General features: G+C 38.2%; 2 protein-coding genes across 9 annotated transcripts in view; both read right to left on the minus strand.

Annotated features, from left to right (window-relative positions):
* LOC133564198 (neuropilin-2-like) overlaps positions 1-19,696 on the minus strand; it is a 461,460-nt gene that overhangs the window by 191,947 nt on the left and 249,817 nt on the right. The window lies entirely within an intron of this gene.
* Positions 1-19,696, minus strand: part of LOC133564201 (1-acyl-sn-glycerol-3-phosphate acyltransferase gamma-like) — a 41,196-nt gene that overhangs the window by 1,541 nt on the left and 19,959 nt on the right. For 5 of the 6 annotated variants that reach the window (XM_061918351.1, XM_061918352.1, XM_061918353.1 and 2 more), the window contains 7 exons: positions 12,615-12,672; positions 12,257-12,488; positions 10,747-10,916; positions 10,443-10,604; positions 8,034-8,187; positions 7,871-7,973; positions 2,890-2,965 (listed from right to left, as the gene is read on the minus strand). In XM_061918351.1, the coding sequence (XP_061774335.1) occupies positions 2,890-2,965; positions 7,871-7,973; positions 8,034-8,187; positions 10,443-10,604; positions 10,747-10,916; positions 12,257-12,434 (843 nt within the window). In that variant the 5' untranslated portion in view covers positions 12,435-12,488; positions 12,615-12,672. Of the gene's footprint in view, positions 1-2,889; positions 2,966-7,870; positions 7,974-8,033; positions 8,188-10,442; positions 10,605-10,746; positions 10,917-12,256; positions 12,489-12,614; positions 12,673-19,566; positions 19,586-19,696 lie in introns of those variants that run through there. The other variant, XM_061918356.1, reaches the window with a different exon arrangement.

Consider the following 19,696-nt stretch of genomic DNA (forward strand, 5'->3'; position numbering starts at 1 on the left):
AGGCGCAGATATTTGACATAAATGACTGCGTGGGTTCCCTTCCAGGTACTCCGGCTTCCTCGTACCTCCAAAGACATGCACCTGGGGATAGGCCCCTCCCACCTCCAAAGACATGCACCTGGGGATAGGCCCCTCCCACCTCCAAAGACATGCACCTGGGGATAGGCCCCTCCCACCTCCAAAGACATGCACCTGGGGATAGGCCCCTCCCACCTCCAAAGACATGCACCTGGGGATAGGCCCCCTCCCACCTCCAAAGACATGCACCTGGGGATAGGCCCCTCCCACCTCCAAAGACATTCACCTGGAGTTAGGCCCCTCCCACCTCCAAAGACATGCACCTGGGGATAGGTTGATTGGCAACACTAAATTGGCCCTAGTGTGTGAATGTTGTCTGTCTATCTGTGTTGGCCCTGCGATGAGGTGGCCACTTGTCCAGGGTGTACACTGCCTTCCACCCGAATGCAGCTGAGACCCCGAACGGGACAAGCTGTAGAAAATGGATGTACGGGAAACATCAATAATGTTTGGATGGTTTACGTATAACAGTGGTGTCCAAAGTGTGGCCCGCAGCTAATTGTTTACCGGCCCGCTACACATTCTGGAAATGGAAGGGGTGGCATAGCTCGGTTGGTAGAGCGGCCGTGCCAGCAACTTGAGGGTTGCAGGTTCGATTCCCGCTTCCGCCATCCTAGTCACTGCTGTTGTGTCCTTGGGCAAGACACTTAACCCACCTGCTCCCAGTGCCACCCACACTGGTTTAAATGTAACTTAGATATTGGGTTTCACTATGTAAAAGCGCTTTGAGTCACTAGAGAAAAGCGCTATATAAATATAATTCACTTCACTTCACAAATGCTAATGAAAAATAAAAAATAAATAAAAAAAACATTACAAAAAGTGGAATGCGGTGCAATCTAACGAGAAAAAGTTGCAATGTTGACACAAAGCTGCCATGCAGGGAAGTTTTTTTCTTTCTTTTGTCTATTTTTCTTTTTTTGCCGTTGCTCCAAAAAACAAAAACAACAATGTTATCATGAATTATTCACCTATTCAAAGCTCCAATTATTTCAAATGATTCACTTTAAAATGTTTTCTGTGGAAAATACTGCATATGTTGTGTGTTTGCCATACAAACATTTTCTTTGACAAAAGAGCATAAAACAAGCAAAATTATAGTTCAAAGGTAAAACCGACAGATATATCTGAAGTTGATCTTGTAAAAAAAACAAAAAACTAATAAAAATGTATCACTTTATAAGTGGGGCACCTTTTGGATCCCAAATATATTTAATATGATTTAATTCATATTTTCACTGTAGTACCTCAAAAATAATAATAAATTAAAATAAGTGGTGTCCTGCTTTTTTGATCTTTTCAAGGCTCTAATTCACATTAAATATTGCTTTCTGAATGCTTTGGGCAGTCGAGAAAATACTGCATGTCTCAGTTTTATTATGAAAATCAATCAATCAATCAATGTTTATTTATATAGCCCTAAATAACGGGTGTCTCAAAGGGCTGCACAAGCCACAACGACATCCTCGGCTCAGATCAAAAACAAAGTTGTCTTTGACAGAAAAGGCATATAACATTTTTTAATTTTTCTTGATATCAACCTGAAGTTGATATACTGTAAAGATTTACTGTAAGCATTAAATAAAAAAAGATAATAATTTGACTTGTTTTTAACATTTTAATGACTTAGACCCTTTATGGTGCCCGGGAGCCCTGAAGGTAAAAAAAACAAACAAAATCCATATATTTTGTTATGGTTTGAAAAAATGAAAAATATCAGAACGGCCCCCGCATGCTTTAATTTTTCCGTGTGCGGCCCTCAGTGGAAAAAGTTTGGACACCCCTAAAGTACAAGAACATCCATGGACACGAAGACGACAGAAAATATATCCAAAACTTTGTGAAAATATTTTGACAAATGAATAAAGAAGAGCAGGCAGCAGCTCACACATTCTCATACTTTCTGTAATGTCCAGTAAGAATGTGGCGAGGTTGGGAGAGTGGCCGTGTCCCTTGAGCAAGACACTTCACCCTTGCTCCTAATGGGTGGTGGTTTGGGCCTTGCATGGCAGCTCCCTCCATCAGTGTGTGAATGTGTGTGTGAATGGGTAAATGTGGAAGTAGTGTCAAAGCGCTTTGAGTACCTTGAAGGTAGAAAAGCGCTACACAAGTACAACATTCACAAGTGTGTGAATGGGTGAATGTGGAAATGTTTTAAGTTAAAGTACCAATGATTGTCACACACACACTCGTGTGGTGAATTTAACCTCTGCATTTGACCCATCTCCTTGTTAACCCCCTGGGAGGTGAGGGGAGCAGTGAGCAGCAGCGGTGGCCACGCTCGAGAATAATTTTTGGTGATTTAACCCCCAATTCCAACCCTTGATACTGAGAGCCAAGCAGGGAAGTAATGGGTCGCTTTTTTATAGTCTTTGGTATGACTCGGCCGGGGTTTGAACTTACGACCTACCCATCTCACGACCTACCCATCTCAGGCAGACACTCTTACACATTCAAGCTAGCTTAGCGTCACAGCTAGCACTGCGTGTCCTCTCCTGCGTGTGCATCCGTGCTAACTCAGCAAACATAACGTTAAAGGAATGTTGACAAATAGTTTTCACATGGTTGGAACCAAATTTAAAACCATCGTTGAGAGAATGAATGCTGCATTTTAGAACTTTCTGTATTACTTTTTAACATATACATTATCTATGTTTGGACATTTTTCCATTGCAGAATCAATCATTTCCCCCACTTTTAGTATCGGTCACTCTTACTGGCCCTAGTTAGAGGCAGCTTTTGCAGACCACGTACCAAATAGAAGGAGAGAATTCATCAAAAAGGCACCAAAATTATGTTACTAACTCTTACCTTCTCCTGGTAGAGCTTATGCAGCCAGTGGGCACACTCCTTCTCATCGTCTGGGATCTCCTCAACAGGGAAACGTCTGTATGTGAAGCACAAACAAAAACATCCCTCATAAGAAAAAATATGACGCCATGTAGTATAAACCATAGGACAGTCAAAATAACTAGGGGTGTGGGCACCGAACGAGTCAATCTGATTCCAATTCCTGGGATAACAATTTGATTCAAAACAGATTCTTGAATTGTATTATTTGGTATATTCATTAAAATGATACTTTTTCAAAAAGGTTCAGGTTACAAAAGTTCCTTCTCAATGAATGGAAAATGTCAAAAATTGATTCTTTATAAACACACACACGCACACATATATATATACATATATACACATATATATATATATATATATACATACATACATATAAACACATATATATACACACATACATACATATATACACATATATATACACACACACATATATATATATATATATATATACACATATATGTATACACATACATATATAGACACACATATATAGACACACACACACACATTTATATATATATATTTAAATACACATGTATACTTAAGTGGATGAGTTCGGATAAGCGAAAGGTGTGTGTGTGTGCATACATATAATTATATATATATACATATATATGTGTATATATACACACATATACATTATATATATATATATATATATAATATATATATATATATACACACACACACACATATATATATATACACTCACACACATATTATATATATATATATATATATTATATATATATATACATACATACATACATACATACACACACACACACATGTATATTTATATTTACACAACAATATAATTGTTTAAATTATAAATCAAATTAGAATCAGGATTAATAAGAATTGCAACAGATGTTTTACAAATCCCCCAAAATGAACAGGAAAAGGACACATTTTTGCAGAAAATATGGCTTCTTGTTTAAGTGCCTTGCTGATAACAATCCAAAGTATGATGCAAATGGGTCTATAAAGGTTCTTAAAAGGCTACAGCTTGACTCTAATGAGGATAAGTGGTATAGAACATGGATGGATGTTTATACTAAGTCCGGAGTCAAAAGTAAAAATCCATCAACATTAGTAAAGACGAAGGGAAACAAAACAAGTACAATATAAATGATAAATGGGTGTATTATATAGCGCTTTTCTACCTTCAAGGTACTCAAAGCGCTTTGACAACTCCTTCCACATTTACCCATTCACACACTGATGGAGGGAGCTGCCATGCAAGGCGCTAACCAGCACCCATCAGGAGCAAAGGTGAAGTGTCTTGCTCAGGACACAACGGACGTGATGAGGTTGGTACTAGGTGGGGATTGAACCAGGGACCCTCGGGTTGCGCACAGCCACTCTTCCACTGCGCTACGCCGTATTGTTAGTAGCTTTAGGCACATCCATCAAGATGTTAAAAAAACATGGAGAGACTAAACTAGTTTAGCAATAAACCCCACTAGAAATCCAAAAATCACATGAGTTGTGACACAGTCTGACCACAAGGGGGCTCCCTTGTCTAAAACGCACACTTACTAAGCCTGTGCACATGACCAAAGTTCTTTGTGTCAGTGCACAATTACCATGCTTACAACACTTCGGAGGCAACCTGCTTTATCTTAACTGTCTCTGACAAATTAATGAAGCATTCCACCAATAAAAGAGAAGTTTATGTTCAGGAAAAGTTCTTAAATCAAGAAATAACCAGTTTGACTATTATTTTGTAAACCAGTAAATGGGTAAATAATCATCAATACTCTTTGTCGTCATGGACACAGGTGAACTGGAGCTACAAGTGGGCGATACGGCCTAAAATCTCTATCACGATATATATTGCAGCGCCCTGTGGTGATTATAAATACCAATATATTTTTGGCCATGAATGTGATAATAGCAGCATTTGAAAACAAAGGCTCCTAATTTGACTGCTGATGTATTTAGTAACCTGCGATGAGGTGGCGACTTGTCCAGGGTGTACCCCGCCTCCCGCCCGATTGTAGCTGCGATAGGCACTAGCGTCCTCCGCGACCCCAAAGGGAATAAGCGGTAGAAAATGGATGGATGGATGGATGTATTTAGTAACTTATTACTTCATTTCTGGTTGTAATATTTTGTCAAAATGATTATTAATCTACTTGTAAAGTTAATATCTAATGAGATGTTGTATCTACACTTCTCTTAAAATATAATAAACGATTATTCTTCTGTTGTTCGGTTACTTTATAGAAATGTGGCTATGGACCCGTACTAAGTAGTTACAGGGGCTGACTAATGCTGATACTTCATTTTTTATGATCATTGAATGTTTATATTTTTGATGAAAATGATGATCAGTCAACAACACAGGATGGAGGTGTAACAATATTTTTACAATACTTAAAATTATTATATTGGCTCAGATTTAAATCCTTTGGCTTTTGCTCTTAAAGTTCTCTAGTGTCCACAGACTTATTTCCCGAGTTTGTAAACAATAACAATATCGACAAAATATATATATTTTTTGTAAAAATTATTGATCCAACCACTGTATTATTAAATATATAGTGATACTATATTTGGTATTGTTACTAGCAACATTTGTATGGCTCCGCCCACCTTTGTTTACATTTAGGAGCTCGGACGTAGCGGTTAGCATATCCTCCGACGGTGTGTAGCGTAGCACAGTGTTTAACCATAGGGCCATGTTGGGCCGCAGAAAAACCTTAGTTTCTCAGCTGTGGGCCGCAGGAGTACTCAGTTGTAATACACTTTTCCACCACTTGTGGCAGTAATGACAATATTAAACATACAGAAGAAGTCTAGAGCCAATGTCATAGAAGTTTCTTAAGCGCAAAAATTCTGACTAAAGTGGTAAAGCTATATTTTCATTAACACTGTATTGACAGTTTAGTTAAGCAACTCAATATTAGTTATTTTAGCAATGCTTTATTGTATGTAAATACATTTTTCATCCATTCCTTTTTTTGCAGTATATTTGATTAGTATTTATTTTTGTAATCAGCCTGACCTAAGCCTTGATTAAGAATTTATGTGATTAAGAATTTATGTGATTAACACATGCTTTCATATCATTTGACATAGTTGTAAACTGTAAGTAGGTAAGATACAATTATTGAATATGACTAAAATCAAGATTACAGATTACTAATTCAGTGTTAATATTTGAGTGGGCTTTGGGCCCCTCTGTAGAGGAAAAGTTGGGCCCCTGAGGTCAAAAAGGTTAAGAACCCCTGGCACAGCATGTTTAGCTATTTCTCGTCCTGCAGTGATAATGTTACTTGTAAGAAACAGTTTATTTGCCATCATGGAGGTGAGGGTTGCTGACTCAGAAGTGGTTTTGCACTTTGGAGGGACATTAACCGCTAGCAAGAATGCTGCTGTGCGTTGATGATGCATGTGTTTTTTTGTTGTTGACAGCTAGCATGTCATCAACATGCATTTTCACCACATGACGATAGCATTGAAAGCTTTATTTTTGGGCCCATTTACATCATTTATATTGTTTATATCGCAAAGCGCTAAAGAAGCTTATCCAAGCTCAATTCAATTAGGGCAGGGGTCGGCAATCAGCGGCTCCGGAGCCGCATGCGGTTCTTTGATCACTCTGGTGTGGCTCAGCTGTAAACTTGCAGACCTTCCCGAATTTACCGGGAGATTTCTGACCTCAATGCCTTTCCCTAAAATTGTCTGAGGTTTGCATACTGCAATTTTCACTCGGACAGTAACATTGAGGGCGGACCGTGATGGCAATCCCCATATCATCTTTTTATATATGTAGTTGTGCCCGCTGTAACGCAACATTATGTGCGTGCCGGCCAGTCACGAATTGTGTGAAACCTCTATTGTAATCCTCAAGCGTTTGCAAGGCATACTTGTTCAACAGCCATGCAGGTTACACTGAGGGTTGTGACATAAACAACTTTAACACTCTTACCAATTTGCGCCACACTGTGAACCCACACCAAACAAGAATGACAAACGCATTTTGGGAAAACATCCGCACTGTAACGCAACATAAATATAAATGAACAAATACCCAGAATCCCATGCAACCCTGACTCTTCCAGGCTACAATATACACCCCGCTAGCACCAAACCCTGCCCCCCCCTCCAACCACCCCCACCTCAACCGACGCAGGAGGAGGCGGGGGCGCGGGGGGGTTGGTGGTAGCGGGGTGTATAATGTAGCCTGGAATAGTCTGGGTTGCATGGGATTCTGGGTATTTGTTATGTTGTGTTTATGTTGCATTACATTGCGTATGTTTTCCCGAAATGTATTTGTCATTCTTGTTTGGTGTGGGTTCACAGTGTGGCGCATATTTGTAACAGTGTTTTAAAGTTGTTTAAACTGGCAACCTCAGTGTGACCTGTATGGCTGTTGAACAAGAATGCCTTGCGGTCGCATGTGTGCATCTGTAGAAGCCACATACAACACGTGACCTGACTGGTAAGCTGTTTGTACAAATTGTGGAGGTCACTAAAGACAGTGTCATCGTAGCACGCCCTTCTTTTTGTTGATTGGGTTTTACTCAGCAGACGTCTGAGGGAATAGTCACTCTGTAACCCGCGAGTCTCCCGGACAAATCGGGAGGAATTGTATAAGGGGAATTCATATAAAACACACTGGCTTCACTAACATCAAATATTCATATTTAATTGCGGGCCGCGTGTCTGAGACCCCTGGTTTATACATAGCACAAAGCAAAAAAAACCTCTGTATACAGTGTTATTTCATTATAAATTTCAAGAGTCTTGTGGCTCCCATTATTTTCTTTATTTTGTGAAACGGGTCAAAATGGCTTTTTGAGTGCCGACCCCTGAATTAGGGTTGTAAATAATTCACACTGGCTTGTTATGGAGGAATAATACAGTTTGTATATTTAACATGCATACAGTATATGTTCAGCAGGTGTCTGTGGTACCTCCTCACCTCACGCTCAAGTCTGCTTGGTACTTCTTGCCATTGACGATGCCCAAAAGAGTCGGCGTTTGCTTATCCTTGAAGTTGAGTGTCACATCATAAACAGCAGTCACTGTCGAACAAGGCAGAGTTTTAGCTCTGTACAGTATGTACAGTGTGTACGTGTACCTACCTGTGCCCTTGAGACACTGCAGGGTGGTGGTGAAGCCCTTGGTACGTGGGAGGAGGTGATACTTGAGCTTGGGCAGGCCTTTGCTCTCTGCGACCTGCATACTTATTTGGTGCTTCTTCTCAGTGAAGCGGGTGCCTTCGCAGTACAACAGAAACTGGGAGGGAAGCAAAAATCAAGAGTTTGAAACATTATTCACACATTGTGGGGTTTTAAGATCAGTTCAGGTCCTTCAAAAAAATTTATTAGAAGTGGCCTGCACAGAGGACTATTTTTACATTGGTGATGAGAGAATTTTAAAAAGGTACGAAACTAAATCATGTTGTCTGTATCTGAACTTCTTATTTATGTTATGTCCAATGTGTGTTCAGCTGTTCTATTTTTACTTCTTTCTACATTATATATCCACCATTTTTTTTTTCCTTCAGAGCCAATACCAATTATTAAGAGTCAAGGAGGCCAATAACTGATATTTGTCAAAGTTATTCAAACATCCATCCATCCATTTTCTACCGCTTATTCCCTTTCGGGGTCACGGGGGGCGCTGGCGCCTATCTCAGCTACAATCGGGCGGAAGGCAGGGTACACCCTGGACAAGTCGCCACCTCATTGCAGGGCCAACACAGATAGACAGACGTTATTCAAACATGCAAAGTATATATGTATATACATATAGGAGTACATATTTGTATTATAATATAATGGATATATAATTTGATATTTACATTTGGTTATCAAGAATATGTAAACATTTGACTCTTACCTTGTTTACTTTCGTGACAATTTCCCATGAGTTTTGTAATCAATAAGAAATATAAAGCAGCTAAAATGGATAAGTGTGGAGAGATTGTTTTGCATCTTTCCCATCATCCCTTGTAATGGATTTAAATGGGTGTAATTTAGATTTTGGGCTGGCCAATTGGTGGATCTTTAACATTTACCAAGATAGATAGGATTGAGCACAGTCCATTTACTATGCTGCAAAATGTCTACAATGATGGACTTGGGCCAAAGTCAAATATCCCTACGGGTGAATCATGATGTAGTCAAACCTCAGAATCCAAATTGGCCACAGTGAATGACATTCCACGAAACAGAGTATGTTTTTCTGTTTCTTTGAGGTTTTTGTCAAATGAATTACAAAAGACAAATACATGCTATCAAATTTGCGACAACTAAGCAGAGTGTGAGGCATATGTGATTCTAATTCCCTTTGTATTATACCTTCATTTAAAATCTAATTATTAGGAGCAGTTAACTAATATTTACTTTTTCAAGGTGCTTAATCAAAGTTATATTTTTCAAACCAAAAATATGTAACAAGAACACAATGACCAGCTTGTGTTGCCATTAGTGGTTTCATTTTTAAAGTCTATATATTTCCAGTTAATAATCACAGTAGCACCTTGATTTAGGAACCCCTGTATTGCGAAATTTTTGGTTTACAAATTTTTAGATCATGCTTCTTTTATTCATTTTGTGTCCCGCACGCAGCCATTTTGTACTTGCTCGTCTTGGAAGAGATAGAGCTTCTAACAACAGCAAGTTTTTAATTGTGATGAGAACTGATTGATTTGTAAAAAGATGCCAACATGGACTTACTTCACAGCAGAGAAGAAGACTTCTTCTCTTCCAAGAGAACACACACAGACCATCTCCAACCCCCCTTTCCCTTGGTCCCTTCTTCTCCTTCCTCTCCTAAGCTGCTTTTTTGCCATTGTTAATATACTATGACTACATTTTATTTGTATATGTTTATTATTGTAACAATATGGTTGTTAAATTTACAGATTCTTGTGATTTCAGATCGCTTATGAGGGCACTTTTGTGTGTGTGCACGTGTTGGCAGAGCAGCACAAACAGCACAGTTCAGTTAGTTGTTGTTGTTTTGGCTTGTTAATAAATGGAAAGTTGATCCATCAACTCTTTGATGTTTGTTAGATAGTGCTGTATAGCACTTTATATTATGTTCAAAGTGTACAAACCTTCACTAAAATATGGACTTTTGTCAAGGCTTTAATCCATTATTCATATTTAAAGAAATTTGCTTCACTTTCCAAACTTTTTTGATTTACGAAAGTTGTTCAATCATGCAATCAAATGTGCACAATATAGATTATTTATTGCTCATTTTATATTTTATGTTTTACTTTTATAGCTGTATGTAGAAGTGGCAGCTGGTTGCATTGGCTCTGTCCTTTGTTAATACATTTTATGTCCTCTGTGTTCTCATTTGTTTTGACCTTATTTTTTGTGTACTTTTCGAGTCTGTATTGTAACCACATATTTTCCCTATTGTGGGATAAATAAAGTCTCCCCTAATCTACTACACTAACTTTTTCACAAGCCAGATCTGTGCTACATTTAGCACAGATCTGGTTTGTACACTTGTACACACATGCATGTACTCACCCACATATATTCGGGATAGTCTTTCAGCCTTTCCAGTCCTCTGAAGACAGTTTTGCGGTCCTCCTCCCACTTTCTCTTGCAAAAAACTATTTCTAAGAAGTACCAAGTCCAGCCAATCAGAGGAACTTTCAGTAGCTCATGTTTGGCTAGAACTTTGGAACTCTAAAGGGGAACAGAGGCAGAAGAAAACAGTTAAATTAAAATTTTTCATGATAGTTCAGCAAGGGCATATTTGACAATAAGTCGGGGTTTTGAACTTCTTTATTTGTGCAAAGCTGCAATTAAGTTTTAAAAGTCAACTGACCCCGAGGATCCCATATCTTTCACACATGGTCCAGCCACAGAGGAAGTCGATCTCATAGTTGTGGTTGAGGATGATGATGACATGTTCTTTGCCAAACTTGTCCACCGTCGCCTGGTCAGTGTATAGGGTGCAATCTGTGCCGGACCACCACTCCAGCAGCATCACCAGCTCTGTCCAATAAACAAAACAAAACATTAGATGTTCCATGTTTGTCAGGTTCAAGATACTTACTTCATAGGGTTAAGGTTAGGTTAGGAATTCATTGTTTTTTTTTTTTCAAATTTTCAAATAGGCTGAATCCTCCATATTTATCAGAAGTGCTGTCCCCTTAGTTTCATGTAAGATCATTGAGATCACGTGACCAGTCTCTTCTACATTGCCCCATGACTAGAAAAAAAACAACTACAGATGACCGAGCATTTGCAGTGGCAAGCTCTAAACTGTGGAATTCTCTCCTCTTGCAAATAAACACTGCCACATCTCCGCTCTTAAAACACATTTTTATGCACTGGCTTTTAAAAACAAGCTGAGCTAGACTTTTTAGTAATGTCCTAAACAAACACACACGTATGTATATATGTATATGTACATATAAAGATATATATGTATACATGCAAACACACACACACAAACACACATATATATATACACACACACACACACACATATATATTACATATATATATATATATATATATATATATATACACACACATACAGGGTTTCCCACACATTCATTTATTTGTGGCGGCCCGCCACGAAAAAATTACGGCCGCCACAAATAAAAAAAAATTAAAATGTAAAAAAAAATTTTTTTTTTCGGCTTTTGACTCGCTCGACCGCCCATAAAAGCAATGGGACTGTCTGTGAATGGAGCTTCTAGTTACATATTATATGAATATGTGAATATTATTATATAAATATGTATATAAATATGTACATAAAGTGTTGTAATTATATTCCAACTCCGCGTTCTTCTTGGTCATCGCCGCCGCCGCTGCCACCACCCACCACATCCCCCCCACCGCCCGACTAAACTACCACAAATAGATGCCTAACCTGTGGGAAACACTGTATGTATATATATATATATATATATATAAATAAATATAAAAAGACTACTTGCGAGGAGTACATTAATGAAGCTCACAAAAATGTTTAATTGTGATGAGACTGGACTTTTCTGGAGAAACATGCTAAAGCAGACTTATTTCACAGTGGGGAGAAGATCTACTCTCCTTCATGAGCGTGTTTTTCAAGGCTCACGCACGCACACGCACGTGTTTACATTTGATAAGCTATTCAAAACAGGTGTCTTGTTTATTTGAAAAAAAAATGAATGCACATTTGTAGAAACAGAAGTTTTGTTATTAGGAGTGATGTCAAAAACTATAGATTGTTCGGTGTTTGAACCTGACAACGACGATATCTCAGGTGAAGTTAGTCAAATCCAACTTTGAGTCATTTTTTAATGTATGGCAAACAAAACAAAGGAACGTATTCTACTCACGGCTCCAGAGGGAATACGAAAGCCGGCAGTTGATCCTGCGATAGAGCTGCTTGTTGATTGGCCAGATGATGCACGTGCACAGCTGGATGAAGTTTATGATGAGGCCGCTCACCACGAAGACAAAGCCCATCAACAACTGAAGGATGAACAGGCCCTTGAGGGAGGCCAGGAAACCCATGGTTTCAGGAGCCCAGAGAGCTGAAGAGGCTCCTCTCTATTCGCTATAAACAACCTGAGGGAGAAAACACAAGAACTGAAACTTATTATCCCAACATCAGCATAATCATGGGTGAAAATGTGTCACAGGTAAAAATATTGCAAAAGATTATTCATGTCATAAATTTGTGATGTTCCTTACCACGGTGAGATCCTTTTATAAGCCTCGTCTGCACGGTCCTTCAGACAACACGACAGTCCTAAAACAAGAGACAAGAGTGACTTTCATTCAAACTGCCGAGTCCAATACTGATCATCCATGAGTGAGATCAGCCGATACCGATCACATGCATCAACTGTAAATGGTTACAATTACTTTAGAGTCCTGTTGACAGTGTAACAATGTCAACACAAAATGTTCACTAGTTCCCTATTCTGTTTTATTACATACAGGTGTTTGCGCAAAACAAAGTCATTGGCACACAATAATAATAATATAATGCATTTTGATGGACAATGTCCCACAAATTATTACCGATATATGATATTATTGACAGCATTAGTTTAAATAGTAGAGGTTGGAATCTTTGGGTATCCTCACCATTCGATTATGGTTAAAGGGTTACAATTTGATTATTTGTAAATTATTTATGCATCTTTAATTATTATATTGTACATTATTATCCATCGATCCATGCATCTTCTTCCCCTTATCCTAGGTTGGGTCACGGGGGCAGCAGCCTAAGCAGGGAAGCCTAGACTTCCCTCTCCCCAGTCATTTCGTCCAGCTCCTCCCGGGGGATCCCGAGGCGTTCCCAGGCCAGCCGGGAGACATAGTCTTCCCGACGTGTCCTGGGTCTTCCTCGTAGCCTTCTACCGGTCGGACGTGCTCGAAACACATTACTATTATATATATATATATATATATATATATATATATATATATATATATATATATATATATATATATACACATATATACACACACACACACACTGTATATAAAAGACTTCTCCTTTAGCTGCTGACATATTTCTGGTTTTTGGATACGAGTGCGTACACCATGGATTATATACACTGTATATGTAAAACCAGGGGGGGGAAAAAAAAATGGATTTTTGATGGGCCTGCTATCTGTGCCGTGAACCTTTGATTGAAGCTAAAGAGCTAGCATAAAACATTGACATGATATGGGAACAGTGACCATCCTTGCAAGATGGCCAACACTATCAACATTTAGGTACAAATGAATGAAGTTAATTAAATTGATAGCAAAAAATGTTAGCATGCTAACCTTAGCATGACGACATAGGAAAAGTGACCATTCTTCAAAGATGGCGCAAGGAATCAAAAACCATGACTTTGAGGTTAAAATATATAAAAGTAACTAAATTGCATGGTGACATAAGAAAAGACACCATACTTCTAAGTCATCACCAAATATCAAAAGCCATGATTTTGAGGTTTAAACAAATAAAGTTAGCTAAAATGCTAACTTAAATTGTTAGCATGTTAACATAAGCCTGATAACCTAGGAAAGGTTTGCATTCAAACCACAGCTAGCTAGCTTAGAGGCGAGCATTGCGATCAGCATGCCTACTCCTGGCTTGCTCTTACTCAGTGTAAAACATTCAGTGACCATTGATAATGATACTGCAGATACCAAGAAATGCCGTTTATTCCATTTTATTATTATTAGAGGTAAACCTGGTGGAATGGCTCCACACTGTGTATGGAGCTTGATTAGCTGCCTCTGTCAGTTGAGTGACAAAAAATTAAGTATCAGCCAAAGGGGACTGGCTCTTATGATCGGCAATGTGGCCGATTCTGAATGGAGCCCAAACGATCAGCACCTCCTCACAAAATCTAACTGGATTTTTACAACAATTTTTGTGATGATTTATAGATTACCATCTCTATATACAACATTGAATTATGGCCCAAACTTAAAATTCTGCATTGCACTGACTCAAGGACCGAGAAGCCTCAGATAATAGATATTTGTGCAAAGTGACAAGTCAGAGTTACATCTATGTAGAGAGCAAATCCTTTCGAACAGGAAAGGTGGAGATTAAATATTATTTGTGAGTCTGGAGAAAAACATTGTAAATGTACTGAAACTACACTATGGAACAGTTCCATGTCAAAAAAAAATAAACCCAATAAATTGTATTTAACAATGCCATGTACTGGCGAGGATGTATTTGTGTAGTTGTCAGTCAGAAAAAAAGTAATTGGAATCCCTCTTGAACCGTTAACCTCAACTTTTGAGAATGTCAGCACCAACTACTTAAGTTAAAGGTGTTTTAATTAAATCACTGTGGCTTGCTTTGATCAATCAAATTTTATAGAGCACCTAAAACCCTCTCTAAAACATCGGGTGTCAGCCGGTTTAGGGTTGGGCCTGTCCTGTTTCATCCAAACGACCTCGCCACCCTCTAGTGCAGCACCAGTCAGCTCGATGTGAAGGTCTTTTAATGTCAAGAAAGCAGCTTGTAAAAACAAAAAGTTCCACCCTAAAACCTAGAGAATTATTTTTACAGATATAACTAGTCAAGATTCCCACCAAGGCCTCTAACCCAAAGAACCTTTAACAATCCTAAATAAAAGAAATTACTTTGCTCTCATGTCCTGTGTGGATGAGAGGCGATTATGTTGTGTGACAATCTGTGCTAACAACAACACTGCAGTCATTGTACTCGCTTGTGAGGAAAGACAATGGCAGATCTTCGCCCAGAGGGAAGAAACATGGTGCGAGGGCTGTCTTGTCGAAACTAGTGTGTGTCAAAATAAGCCCATTATCAGACTGAAATAGACAGCCAACATAAAAATAAATTGGTTGTGTCATTTTGCACTGGATGGTAGACTCAAATATTTGTACGAAGTCAGCAATAAATGCCATCACTTTATTGGACCAAGGCCTGGGCTCATTTATTATAAGAAAATATAATCAACCAAATAATTGTAACCTTTATAGTACAGTATTTTTCAGACTATAAAAGCACAATTCTGTCACGTTCGGGTCGCATGATGATGCAGGATTTTGTTCTTCCAAGGATACAAAGGACGATTTGGACAGGAATTGCAGGTAAGGACTTGATTTAATGGAAAAAATAACAACACTGGTACAAAACAGACAAACAAATGAAAGAACAGCGTGCCGAACACACCGGAAGCTAAGGCCAACACTTAGCACTGACTTAGACAACTAGCAGGGGCTAGGAGACGAGATAAACTTACGTGGCAGTCGTGTGATGCAAAACAAAGAAGCTAAACCGACTCACTGGCAAAGGCAAGTTTAAATAATAATCTCAATGATGACTAACAGGTGTGCATCAGGAACACAAGCGGCAGGTGAAAATGATAAGTTGCTATGGTAACAAACTCAGAGATGCATAAACAGGAACTAAACAGAGTCCAACACTAACAGAAAAACATAAGTGACCTGAAAACCTAAATAGAATATGATCCCCGCAGCGTTTCATAACAAATTCATATATTTTTCATGTTCTCAACAGTGCACTTTATAATCTAGTGCAGATTAATTCTGGTTGTGTTTACCGACCTTAAAACAATTTTATTTGGTACATAATGATAGATGTGACCAGTAGATGGCAGTCACGCAAAAGATAAATGTGGACTGCAAATTGACGTCTGGACAATAAATGATGCTAGCAAGTACAGGTATGCAAGTGAGCCCCAACTTCGATGTTCCATTGAGAATATAGAACATTACAAACTGCGCTCGAAAACCAGTTAAAATGTTTAGTAAGACTTTGTTAAACTACTAAGTTGCACCGCTTGTTGGATTGTCCACCCATCATGGCTACCGTAGTCAGACGTACTGTGCTTCTGCATACTGGTATGATTATGATGTATAAAAGGATCCCAAAATGGCACCCTCTAGGAGTCTTTATCTGGAGTTTTGATCCGCAATATTATGCAAAACCAAAATGTTCTTACCTATTGGTACCTGCTAATGTGTATTTGGGATCTGCATTAGTCCTGAAAATGTGCTGTGGTCAATAAGCTCCTTCTTCTATATCCTTTTGTTGTGGGGCATTCATCCTCCGCTGTTGCCATTTCTAATACAACGTAGCGCAAAGTTCTAACTCATATCTGTCAGGAGACTCGCTATGGAAGTGCTGAAAACAACCGATAAAACAAAGATGATGGGGGGAGGCGCTGTCGAAGTGGAGGCACGTGAATCAGACAGCCCCACAAAACGGCACATCCTGAAGTGACGGTCAGAAAGCGATTTGAAGATGGTCTGTATAACATAATCTATGCAACCTTTTGACCAAAGAACCACCATTACATGTTATGTAGACAACAAGGAAGGGTTTTAAATGTAGGAAAAAGTATAATATGACCCCTTTATATTGTATGAAAATAGACTTGAATAGACCCGCTCATTGGCAGTGCATCTTAAAATCACTATGGTCCAAAAAATACGATAGTATCAAATATTAATAACACAGTGATTAAACTGAATGTTTGTTTGTCCCCACTTTTAAAGAACCATCCTGTTCCAAGTTTATATTTCAAATTGAATTGTATGAACCAACCAAAATCTGCCTTTTAAGGTATATGAGGCATGGCATAAAAATAGTCACAGTCACAAGAATTGCTGATTTACTTGTGAGGCTTGTCATAACAAAGCCAGGTGACAGATGGCTGTTGTCTTTGTGAGGACATCTCATGTTTCCCGGGACCTCCTCTGACCTCTTTGTGATTACATCAACATGGACATCTGAGTGCATCAGTCCACACCCGACAGTATAGCATCTTGTCATTTGTGGACGCATGTAGCTCCAATCGAAGAACAGACAACACACAAAGTAAAAGCTTTGAGATACCACAAAGTTCATGCTCTGGTCATATTAATTACATTAACGGACTTTGTACTATGCACATAAATACCAAAGAGATACACATATGAACTTGGCCCGTGCCAATAAAACTATATCGTGACAGACGCATTTTCAATATCAATAAAAAATATATTTCATAAAACGTTCGATATACATAATTTTTGGTGGGGAGAAACCGGAGGTTATGAAGCAATGTTGGTTAGATGAACAAAGGTGCTCTGGTAACCTTGCAAAACAGGAAGTGATCACCCAACAATGGTAGAGACATGCTAACAGCCAACCAGGTTACAGTACTATACAGTTTGGTTGCACCATCTTTTTGTCTCACTGTTGATTGTGTGCAAGGAGTGGGAAGAAGAAGTAAAATGGAGTGCTGCAGAGAGCGAAGAAATTGCGGATCAAACGGGGAAAGTCACTTCGACTGTATGAGTTTTTTTTTTTTATTTTTAAAACTGACCGTAGTCTTTAGCCGTGTTAACGTCTTTTCTTTTCAACCCTTGTCCGTTCCCTAATCGGGTGTACGGAAAAAAAAAACAGGTAGGAACTAAAGCGTGGGTTTAATAATATTTGAATAATAATGACTGCATAATATATATTTTTTTCCATACTTGGATACAAATAACAGACCAAATTGAATGTTACACAGCCGAAACTTCCCGGCACTAAACCGGCAGACAATAGTTTTCAACTTTCTCTAGGTCGACATTTTCACACTACCCTATTTTGTCACACTTTATTACACCTCAGGCTTAAAGTTTACATGCTTTCAAGTAAAAAAAGAGCACACCCAACGATGCATCTGTTATTTGTAATATTTTCTGTGCTTTTCACTCGACTTTTGGACAAGTAGTCATATAACTTGTAAAAAGCAAAACGCACATCCCTCATAATAGACAATAAGATCTTAAATATATTTTTTTATGTTTTACAACCACATTATATATATATATATATATATATATATATATATATACACACACACACACACACACACACACATTTTAATTTTCCTGAAGGAATCAATAAAATACTATCTGTCTACAGATACACATACATAGATCCATAGTTGTATTGTAAAGCACTAGATGATATAAAATAAAAGTAAAATAGTGTACAGTGGTACCTCAGTCACCAAAATGATGCATGCCATCAGTGTTTCCGTACAACATAACATTGTGTATACAAAACGTGTCTGTTTTCCTGTGCATCATTCTGCCCAATCAAGTGCCTAAACAAAGAATTAAGAATTTCTTATGCGAAGTTTTATTTCGGTTTTCTTATTATTTTGTCTTTTACTAACGAAAACTGAGGTACTGCTGTAAAGATGATATATTTTGAGATTGTACTGGCCTTGTGAAGTCTGGAGCATTTTTAGCATCAATTCTGTTCAAACCTATAGTTCAAGTACGAGCCCACATATATCTAACAAAAGCATGCAGGTCACAGCATGTAAATGTAAAGCATTGTTGGCAGTTTTTCAATGTTTTTACAGCGCTTTATAGGCAGAAGTGATGGCTTACGTTAGCCACCTAATAGCTAGCGTTATTTTTTGCTATTTACAATACACTAAAAAGAGAAAGTTGTGTTCTTGTCTCACATAAGGATTGTGAACGATAGGCAAAATTGCAGTTACCTTTAAAAAATATTCAAATTACTGCAAATCCCAAGTAAATTTAGAGTGGGACTAACCTCATATTACTTGTGAAATTGACATCCACCGACTACACACACATTTTTTTTTAAACTATATTTGCAATATTTAAACGACAGTAGAATCCACAATTTTGAACACCTCAAAGTCATGTAATTCCAAAACTTAACATTTTGGGGGAAATGTGCACAAAAACTCAAGCAGTTGTTTGTGTCTTTTTTGAAACTAAGATGAACTGCCACCCTCAACAACTGTTTGTTTTACAGAACATTTAAACTGAGCTTACTTATTAGTCTGGAGAATTTTTACATTGGTTTTGTATTTTAACATGTATTTAATGTACACAAATGTATAATTCATTCATAGGTAGATCATTATCAAATAAACTGAAATTAAATCATTTTAAGACAATATAATTGTAACCTGAGGTGTAACATATAGCCAAATAATAATGTCAGTCTGCCAAACTAAAAACCCATTAACAACCATGAATTAACAGCAACAGTAGATCCACAGGCTGACATTCACTGGCAACAACAAACTACAATATTCCAAGTAAAGAAATAAAACAATCCATGCACAGATCAAGCAAACTGGTTTGAAAAGAAAACATGCAATGTCTACAATACCTCCCTCAGCTCAGTCTCTTTTGCCAGTGCACATAGAATGTTTCCAGGTTTTTGGAGTTCAAATGCACCAAAATGACTAAAGAATGTCACGTGACCACACTGACGTGATCAAGTCCAAACATCCACAGTT

Source organism: Nerophis ophidion, linkage group LG13 (genome assembly GCF_033978795.1).
Source record: "Nerophis ophidion isolate RoL-2023_Sa linkage group LG13, RoL_Noph_v1.0, whole genome shotgun sequence".
Lineage (NCBI taxonomy): Eukaryota > Metazoa > Chordata > Actinopteri > Syngnathiformes > Syngnathidae > Nerophis > Nerophis ophidion.